The following is a 10,005-nucleotide window of genomic DNA, read 5'->3' as shown; positions in this document are numbered from 1 at the left end:
AACGATGTTACAGTGGTACACGCTCTGAGGGTTCGAGACAAGCCAGCTTTCAGAAGGCAAATCGAAAAAATGAAGCACAGGCATGTTAGCACAATTAACATATCTTTCAAGTTCATAAATATATAAAGTATTACATTTGCATGTATTCTTACTTGACAGTAAAAATAAACTGGATAATGTAAACTAAATTATAATTTAAAATAATATGTATTTCATTCTATAATTATGGGATAACTACCCTACTTCAATTTTGTTTAATAATGGGAGCAGGCTGAAGTAAAGGTTAGGAAGCACAACTTTCGGTTTGTATGACAGTGCGTCGGTGTTGTAGCCAATCACTGACTGTTTCCGGGTTACCAAGGGTCAAGCGTTACCATGGATACAGTAAATAAACAAGACAGAAGAAGTACCAGTAAGGTATGTTTTGAGGGATATCTAAATAATGTAATTTGTGTCAGGGTGCATAGAACAAGTTTCCTTCTTATTTGTGTTATGGGTATTGCAAACATGTTTTTGCAATATGTTTTTTCCGTTGTAAAATGTCATATTTACATGCTTAGGAGACATTTCATCTCGTGTAAACCGACACCATCGAATTATATTATAGACACAATATTAAGGGGCTGTGTTTTATACACTATAGTGTGCTGAGTTTTGTGCTCTTCCTAAGGGTCACTGGGAAAATACAAAAATAACAATAATAATGTAGAATTGCTGAAAGTTATGGAAAAATAGGATAAAGGCATGGAGGAATAGTTTTGCCCCAGTGTTCTTATAATGTATAATTTAAGGTGTTTATCTATAGTGAATTTGGATTTTGGATTATTAGTCTGACATAGAATTGTTTCTAATGCAGTCAATAAAAAACAGAATAAAAACACCACTTAAAGATGGGACAGAATGTTGCCTTTTTGACTACTCAAGACTGTTTGTTTAGGTGATCAATGAGATTCAACAGTGTCATCATCAACTCAACTTGCTGGTCTGCCATTCTACTCCATTGTTAATTCAGCCTGCTGTTTTCATCTTTTGAAGATGGCAGCTGAAGGGAACTTATAAACAACACCATTGTCTTGAAGGGCATAAACTGTGTTGATCCTCATAGATATTTCAAATGGAGAGTGAAAACGTAATTAACGCAGGTTTGCAATTAACATGAGGCTGTCCTTTTCCTACAGGGATTTGATTTATGCTTAAAATCAATCAAACAGTATAGTGGAATTGATCAGTTAGGATCCTTCAGGATTTACTTAGAAAAATGTTCTTGGTACTTTACTTAGCTTTTAGCCAGTAAGCCTGTAAAGAGTTGTTTTTATGCTGTTTGGAGTTTTGATGCAGAGATGGTATTATGGAAAAATGAGTGTATCGCTTTCGTTTGTCTCCTCTTTCTTTTCAGAAGACAGGATTGTAAACATCTAGGGCATACAGGAAGATGCCGGATATCATGGACAACCAAAGCAAGGCAGCAGCCAGTCCTGGCACAAAGCCACGCATTTATCCGCCAGTGGCCAAACTCAATCCTGTTGCTGACCCACGGAAAATGAGAAGGATCATTGCGGAGGACCCAGAATGGTCTCTAGCTGTAGTTCCCCTTCTTAAAAACCTGTGCCTACAACATATCGTTAAAAACTTCCATAGTAGGTTCTTTTTGCCTTTATCACATTTTATGATGATATTGTAGAGCATGTATGTGAGTGTGGCTTTCAAGTGAAAGCATGTGAAGCCAAGAGCCTTCTGGAATTAACATATCAGGTTTTTTAAAGTCTTATTAAACAATGGCAATATTCAGACTTCAGAAACAGTTTTTTTAAGAATATATTTAGAGACTGGAAATCCAAAGGTATCAAGGCATTCATTTGTTTTTATTTTCCATGGAAAATGGTTTTAGATTTTGAAGTAGTTCAGGTGAGTAGCTGCGTCAGCATGCGTAGGCTGCAAAGGAACAAGTAATAGGTTTATTCCATGTGGAAGAAGGCTTGGACACCTGAAGAATGCTCCACGGCTGAAATGTTGTGTTTTCTTTCTTCTTTTTTTCAGCATGGAATAAACCTATTACTTGTTCCTTTAGATTTTAAATGCATGCTTTACATGTGTTAACCACTTGTTTGTTAACAGCAAAATCAAAGTGCAAAGACGTGTTAGAATGTGGAGTCTTCAGAGCACATTGTATTCTAGAGCTACAGTATGATAAAGTCCTGACTAGCTTTACTCCTGTTTTCTAAACAAATCTTGTATTCCCCAGATGACTTCTGGTCTGATTCTCATTTTACTCCCTAATTGAGAAGGGTAAATTCAAATTACATGTCATTGCTTTTATAGATTGTATGACTAAAACAGAAAGAAACAAATAGAAGCACTTAATCTAAATTTAACCAGTTGTAAAATGTTAAAGCTCTCAAAAATCTTTAATGATCAATTACTACCAAAATGTATAGGTGTGGCAGTAATGAGTTTTTAAATATGTCAGAAACCATTCACTTTTAGTTTTGAACACCAAAATAAAATTTCGTACATCTTTTTTCTGCATCATTTAACATGATAAAATATACATTGAGAATGAAGATCATGATGTGTTTGTGCCCCCAGTGAATCATACCATTTCATAAGACCTTTTAGCAGGTTTTTGTATGTCACAATTCATGACACATAATATTGAACTGGTGAGCCCCAAAGTCATTTCCATTTCAGTTAGAACTTGACGCCATTTCTTCAATCAAGATTAAGTGTAAAGTCTGTTCTGCTCTGAAGCGTGCTCTTGAGTGAGGCTTAATGAAAGTCAGTGATGAAACTGTCTGATTAACCACAGAAAAGACATTTTAAATACAAGACACAGTGCGTGTTAGGAATACTAAAATTTATTAAGTTCCAGTATGAAAACCCTGTAGTGCTCTTGATCCAACACTGTGGGGATACAAATTACCTCCATTCTCTCATGGACACTTGTTATTTATTTGAAGGAGTAGTTTCTATTATGTATATTTCCTTTAAAGTACTGTGAAGCAATACTATGACTACATCGTTACCTTCCCAGCTGCAAAAAATCAACTCTTAAATCACACAAAACACATTAAATTGAATATGAAGGAAATAAAACAACACATTACATTAAACAGAGTATATTTTTTCAGAATTTAACATATTGGTCTATAGGCAAATACCTCAGACATTCCAGAGATCTGCCCTTTCTTTATCTCTTTAAAATAAATCTGTATTAATGGATGGTATTTGTTTAAGGATGGAACTTTGTATTTCATTACTGTTTGTAATTAATTAAACAATATACAGAATTAATATCTATTAGTATAAGAAATATCTGAATTTTGTTTTTTAATTGCTATCAATGTATGAATGTATTCAATGATCATTTATTCTGTATATTAACTCATTAACTCCGTGGATGGAGCTCTTGAATAATTGCCGTTAACATGCTATTTCATCTTCGATTGTTACCTATGAGAAAAACATTATTTCTTCTAAAAATGTTAGATTTTTCCTTCAAATGAATATATCAGACTACAGCAAAAAAATATTACCATAAAAAGAAGTGACTGCTCATTCAGTGGGCAAATGCATTGAGTTTTTTTTTCTTCTTGAAAGCCTAACCTCGTACCACCCAGACTTAGCAAACACTGCTTATTTCTTTATTTCAATGAAATATCTTCTAAGATCATAAATATTTGATATACATTATGAATTTATAATATGCTCGGCTGGAATGTTGCCTTTCATCATGGGTGCATTTTTAAATAGAACTGATCTTCAGATCATAAGCAAGTATGTCTGTAAACACATTTCCAGTCCCTAAATTGTGGTATATTTGCTAGAGTGTAATGATGTTCTTTTATATATGAAATCACAACGGCACAGACATCGTGACTGCGTTGCCAGTAGATGTTTAAACTTTGAAGCCAGTGTTTTCTTTTTGATTAGAGAGTGCTCTGTTTTTTAAATCTGCTTAATCACAAGACAATGTCGTTATTTAGTTTTGGTTTAAAACATTGAATGTTAAAGTGGTAACGACATAGTAGATGCTAAAGCCTGATCAAAAGCAAGTTTTCTTACAGTTATAATACATTAAAGAATTGTTTTATGACAATTAAGCACCTCACGTTCAGTAATTGTCAGCTCAGATTAAAATTCATATTTTGTCAGTAATGTGAATTGTAAAGTGTCATAATAACAGTAAACATTTTTCTTCTTTCAGTACTTGATTTTTTGTGCCTTCTTATTTCATAGATAATCCAATTCTTGACAAACTTCTTCCCAGTCACAAAGCCCAAGTGCTGGAAAGGCTGTCCACCAGCCTGCCTTTACAAGTGACAGCCAACCTGATAAGCGATGAGGGGTATTGGATGAGGTGTTGCACAGAACGCTGGGGCGTCAGTGACGTTTCTTGTTACAGACAGAGCTGGAAAAGGATGTTCTTTGAACGTCACTTGCAGAACATGATTGAGCTCTTTATCCCTGATGTGACAGACCCACAAATGATCCTGGATATGGTCCCCCTTTGCAGGAATTATGTGCGAAAGATAGAGATATCCCAGCTGTTACCACCTGTCCGGGAGCCACAAAATGAGGATGATGATGCCTCTGATACAGCCAGTGACACTGGTTTTGACGGTCCTTCCATGGATCATTTTGACTTCGGCATTCTCCTAGACAAGCTCAGTCATCTTGAAGAGCTGCATGTGGTGTATGGAGTCAAGGGATGTGGGATGAACTTTGAATGGAACCTGTTTGAATTCACCTATCGGGACTGCCAGTCCCTCGCTAAAGCTTTAAAGTCTTGCAAAACTTTGAAGGTATGTTCTGTTCCAAGAACCTTTAATTGCAGAATGTTGTGAATAATAATAAGAAGAAGAAGAATATACTGCCTTTTTGTCACAAAAGGCAATATTTGTTTTTGGAATTTACATGTATGCTTAAAACATTTTTATAATTTAATGATATGTAATTAAAGGAATCCAGATCACGCCATAATGCAGTATATTTACAGGCCACATATACTTTTCTATTGAAACCCAATTTCATCTGCCTTAAGAGCATACCTTAAGAAAAGTTACAATTGAATTGAGGTTGTTCTGCCTATCTACCTTATTTTGTTGCTAGAAATTAATTAATCCAAAATGTAATTATCCCATTATATAATTAATTATCCCAGGCTCATCCAGCCCTTTTCTTGACAAATTCCAGGGTTTGGGCTTCGAAAGCATGGCTAAGTAGCTTGTTTGAGATTCCCAAAATCATTTGTAAGAAAGGTAAATGTAAATATTTATTAGAATACCCTTGTAATACAACTTACCATAGTACCAAGAAGTAGGCAGAGCTGTTGATTTTTCATGGCATATGAGTATGAAAACAGTGACAAATTAACAAATATAACACATTTGGTGTATGATTGTGACACATGAATTTTCACTTCTTTTTGAAGGTCTTCAGAATACATGAGAGCAAGGTAGATGATGAAAAAGCCCGAGTGCTTATTCACAGCTTTCTGGATCACCCCTCCTTGAAGGAGCTGGACCTTTCTCACAACTTAATTGGGGACAGAGGGGCAAGGGCTATAGGCAAACTGATCAATAGAAGCCAGCTGGAAAAGCTCATTGTTTACAACAACAAAATCAGAGGTCCAGGAGCACAGGCAATTGCATATGCACTGTCCAAAAATGCCACCCTGCTGTCTTTAAACCTCAGACTGAATCGCACTGGAGATGAAGGGGGACAGTCCATTGCTCAGGCTCTTCTAAAGAATACCACCCTCGTAAGCTTGCATCTGGGTAGCAATGAGCTGACAGAGCCCACAGCCTCTGTTCTGTCTCAGGTTCTTGTTCAGAATACAACCCTGAGAAGCATCAACCTTTCATGCAACAGACTAGGAGCAGTAAGTAACTCTTTTACTCTTTTAGGTTTTCAGTGCAAGAAATAAACTTGTCAAAAAATTAAAGCATTTTAAGTTTTGGCAAAAAGTTATGTTCTAGATAGGTAAACATAGATCAAGGAATCTCAAACAAGGGATAGAAATCATTTGGAAAAAAAACTCTTTCCAGTGGTCTATCTTAATTATGAAAAACAGGTCATTTTCAGTTCAATAAGAAAAGGTAGATCTGGAATGCAGTGTTTGCCTCCTTGACTCTTTTGACTGTGATGATTGGAAACATCAGAATCGAATCAGAGAGCCCTTGCTAATTTGTAAGTGGCAGCTGGTTAGGGTGGTCAGACATTTTAAAGACATTTCTGAACACTTTCCTATCTATTATATATATTCAAAATTCTCAGAAATGCCTTAGCATTGGAAGGAACCTGTTAAAATTTAACTTTGCACTTGTTTTCTGCCTACACTTAAGTAAAAATAGGGTGATATAAAGTGCTGTAACATAGTGCCTGCATAAAACATAATAATCATATTCCAGAATGTTTACAAGAAGTAAATGTCATAAATGTGATACTAGTTGCTAGAAATGTTTTTTTTTTATCATGTCCAATTATAAATGGCTTCATTGTTTTCTTTGATTTCTGTTTTGAAGGATGGGGGCAAACTACTGGAAGAGGGCATGTCTCACAACACTACTGTGGTGGAGTGTGATATACGCCTAACAGAAGTGGGGCAGGAGAGTGAATACTGTATCAGCCAGATCCTTAGAGGCAACCAAGAGAAGGCACGCAAGAGACACCTTCAGGAATCTAGAGCAAATAAATAGATCCTCATATGTACAGTTTTCACATGAGTACTTTGACATTTAGAATGCCTTTGAAAACATTTTGAATATAGTTTATTAAATTAAGTTTTGCATGCATGGAGTACTTCAGCAAAAAATGTTTTTAACAGATCAAGATACTTTTTAAATGTTTATGTTTGATGTTTGTTTTCATTCAAACAAAAATAAAAAAAAACATATCAATGCTTTTCTATAATATAACTGCTATAGATTATTTTTTTGACGCATTACTGCTACCTTCACTCTGTTGTTGAATCAATGAAGAAATACATTTCCATTGAATACACAAAATGTTTTTATTGGTCAGTTAACTTGTCAGAACTCTTGACACACAGATTTGGTTTGCAATCTTTGTAGTTTTATATGCAACATAAAGGCAACATTGTGATAGTGTGGAAATACATACCGACTTGAATTTTGTAATCTCTCACAGACATTAGAAAAAACATTTGACATCAAACTTGTGATATACTGCACCTCCAGCTGTATAAATGTAAGTTTACATTTCCTATTTGTTGCAAATATGAATCAGATATCAATGGAACAATTTGGAAAACAATTCATACAGTAGGCAGAGCACAACTTTTTTGTGTACAATTGCCATGATTTTAGCTAAGTGAAATCACTGTGACTATGGGGGGAAAATGTATAATATAAAAGAGCTGTTACACGAGATAAAAATTTCACAATACCTCTATTTTTATGCCTATCTGAAAAGCACCAGTGTATATACACGTGTTATATTTTTTACAGCTGTCATGAGAAATTTGTCCAGTGATCGATCTCATTGTCTCCATAAAAGTAATAGAGTCAATTATTTTTGACATTTCATTGATGTTTATTGGGTGACATAATCAGATGATATTTGCTGACATATGAGACATTTTATTACAGGAATAATTCTTATTTTAAGGAATTCAAATACAGCACATCATTTTATTAATAGTGAAGAAAGCAATTTGTTCAGTAATTAATTAAAATTCCACAAAGACTGACCACTATTGGAAACCACAACATTTTAATCCTCATGTGAGGTTTATTGAAAACCTATAGCTGCTCTTTCAAGCCCAAAACAATTCCCAAGAAATATCTTTTTACCCCTCTTAATGATATTTTTGAGAATTAGTTGGATATTCCTGTCTCTTACATTTTGCATCTAATTTTAAAATATTTGAATATAAAGAGAGCAAGAGGAAAATGTTCAGTTCGATCTTCCATATTGATTAAATATTGTTCTTCTGTTTGGTGCTGTGCCTACTTGTAAGTGTGTGTTTGTGTCTGTGAGTGCTCTGTGATGGACTGTTATTCTGTAAACCGACAGGCTTTGGCCTCAGTGTGACCCTGTAAGGTGAATGTATTAAATATACTATTATTTAAGTTTTATCCAGATCCATACATACTGTATATACTTAGATTTTGCACCATAGCAGCTCAACATGTACCATCAATTATTTGTAACTTACAATTCTACCCATTTAGTCAGCCAAATAGACTTTGGTGATTGCTGCCATTGTGATTATATTTTAAATTTAAAGATTTGTTTCGAGTGCAGGAACAGGCCTGGGCTAATTCAAAGCTTTCATGGATCTTCCCATTGCAAACCCACATGGTGCTTCATGGTTGATGGTGGGTTTTTAATTCAGTACAGGGAAAAAAAAAACTTCCAGTACGCAGCCAAAATGAGTAACAGGTATTGAAATATATAATTGTTTGGTAATGAAATTGACTCTTGTTTAATATACTATAGTTGGTTAATAATCCAGGACTTTTTTTAACTCCTTGTAGTATGATTTTAGACAGAAACCTGCTATGTTGTCATTTTTTATATTTTTTTTTTCTTTCACTTTGAAGCTTCCTTGGAAAATCCATCAGGCATCAGTGACAACCAGGATTACTCACTATTACTCTGGATCAAAAAGGTTTAGTTGAAAAAGCTGCAACATGTATCTTGTATATACTGTATGAAACTGAAAGAAATGTAGTAAACCTGAATCAGGTTCAATAAAAAAAGACTTCCCAAAAGGTAATCATCCTGTGTTTCATTCTTTGTTGGGTAAAATTACAAATGTTGTTTCATGTAAGCACCTCATAATGGTAAAGAATTATTCTGAGAAGTAGTTTATCATTTTCAGTATACGGGATTCAGGCAATGCAAATAAAAAAGTGTGCTCTGACATTTTTTATTTCATTATACAGTATTTATACAGTACCTTTTGATGTCTATATGGCTACTAGACCCATTAATTTTTTTCTGGAACATGTTTCAGTATATATAGTGGTTCAGTTCCAACAAACTGAATTTTTTAATATTAGTCGCGTGTGACAAACTGATACAAGTTTGTACAATCGAAACTGGTTGACACCTCTTAGTTGTGCATTATTTACAGTAAAAACAGCACCCACCCTTTTTACCTCACCTTTTTCACAGACTGTTTACAATGTATGTACAATTTAAAAAAGAATATCTCAAACATTTAAGTTAGAAAATTCATAAAACATTTCTCCCCCTTAAAGGACATTTAATGTTCAGCTAAATGAGAAATGGTGTAACAGTCATTGTATTACACATGAAGATTGTACTGTATATACTAGATCTTCTAACATTTTTAATTTAAGATCTGTAACATTGTCTCCCTCTTTTTGTTCTTTTTTCCACTTAACATCAGATGTTAGGCTTTGCAAGGTCATAATAACTGATTTACAGTTTCTGTCTATATGGCATCTTATAAGTAATTTATTTTTAAAGCCACCCTTAAAAAGCTGAAGGGTGGAGTTGTTACAGATTCGACATGTCCAAAGCTTTTCCAATAATTTAATTTTCTTACGTAACTTATAGACAAGAACATGACAGTTATAAGGTAATTAATGCTTCAATGTCTAATTGAAGACATGCTGACACGCTCTTCTGAACTTCAGTCAAAACATGAAATATCATTGGGCATTTTTATAAGTTTTGGTCCACATCAATCAAAACAGTATTTGGAAACAGACACTGTTCAGTGTGTCTTATATAAGATTCAGTTGCTTAGACTAGATAATGCTGCAGAAAATTCTACAATTATTATACAGCTATATTTATACCAGAACAAACCACCACCCCACGCATACAGCATCTGGTGGCATGGGCGTTGTGTGGTTACATCTTTTATCAATGTGATGATATCCAATGGATGTAGTTATAGGATCCAATCACATTTCACTGTTCATTTACAAGACCCAGTCACAACAAAACCTTAAAAAAATAGTGAAGTTTGCTATATTACTATAGAAAAAGGCATCATTCATTTGA

General features: G+C 34.4%; 1 protein-coding gene across 1 annotated transcript; it reads left to right on the top strand.

Moving 5' to 3' along the window:
- The first annotated feature begins 367 nt into the window (after nucleotides 1-367).
- On the top strand, nucleotides 368-7,007 carry drc5 (dynein regulatory complex subunit 5). The gene is made up of 5 exons (XM_088625517.1): nucleotides 368-417; nucleotides 1,397-1,637; nucleotides 4,237-4,802; nucleotides 5,432-5,881; nucleotides 6,525-7,007. The coding sequence occupies exons 2-5, from the start codon at nucleotides 1,433-1,435 to the stop codon at nucleotides 6,696-6,698; spliced, it is 1,395 nt and encodes a 464-aa protein (XP_088481643.1). The 5' UTR covers nucleotides 368-417; nucleotides 1,397-1,432; the 3' UTR covers nucleotides 6,699-7,007.
- Nucleotides 7,008-10,005: the final 2,998 nt, after the last annotated feature.

Source organism: Lepisosteus platostomus, chromosome 3, assembly GCF_059453375.1.
Source record: "Lepisosteus platostomus isolate fLepPlt1 chromosome 3, fLepPlt1.hap1, whole genome shotgun sequence".
Taxonomy (NCBI): Eukaryota; Metazoa; Chordata; class Actinopteri; order Semionotiformes; family Lepisosteidae; genus Lepisosteus; species Lepisosteus platostomus.
The sequence above is the reverse complement of the archived record's forward strand: the minus strand, read 5'-3'. Positions and strand labels throughout refer to the sequence as shown.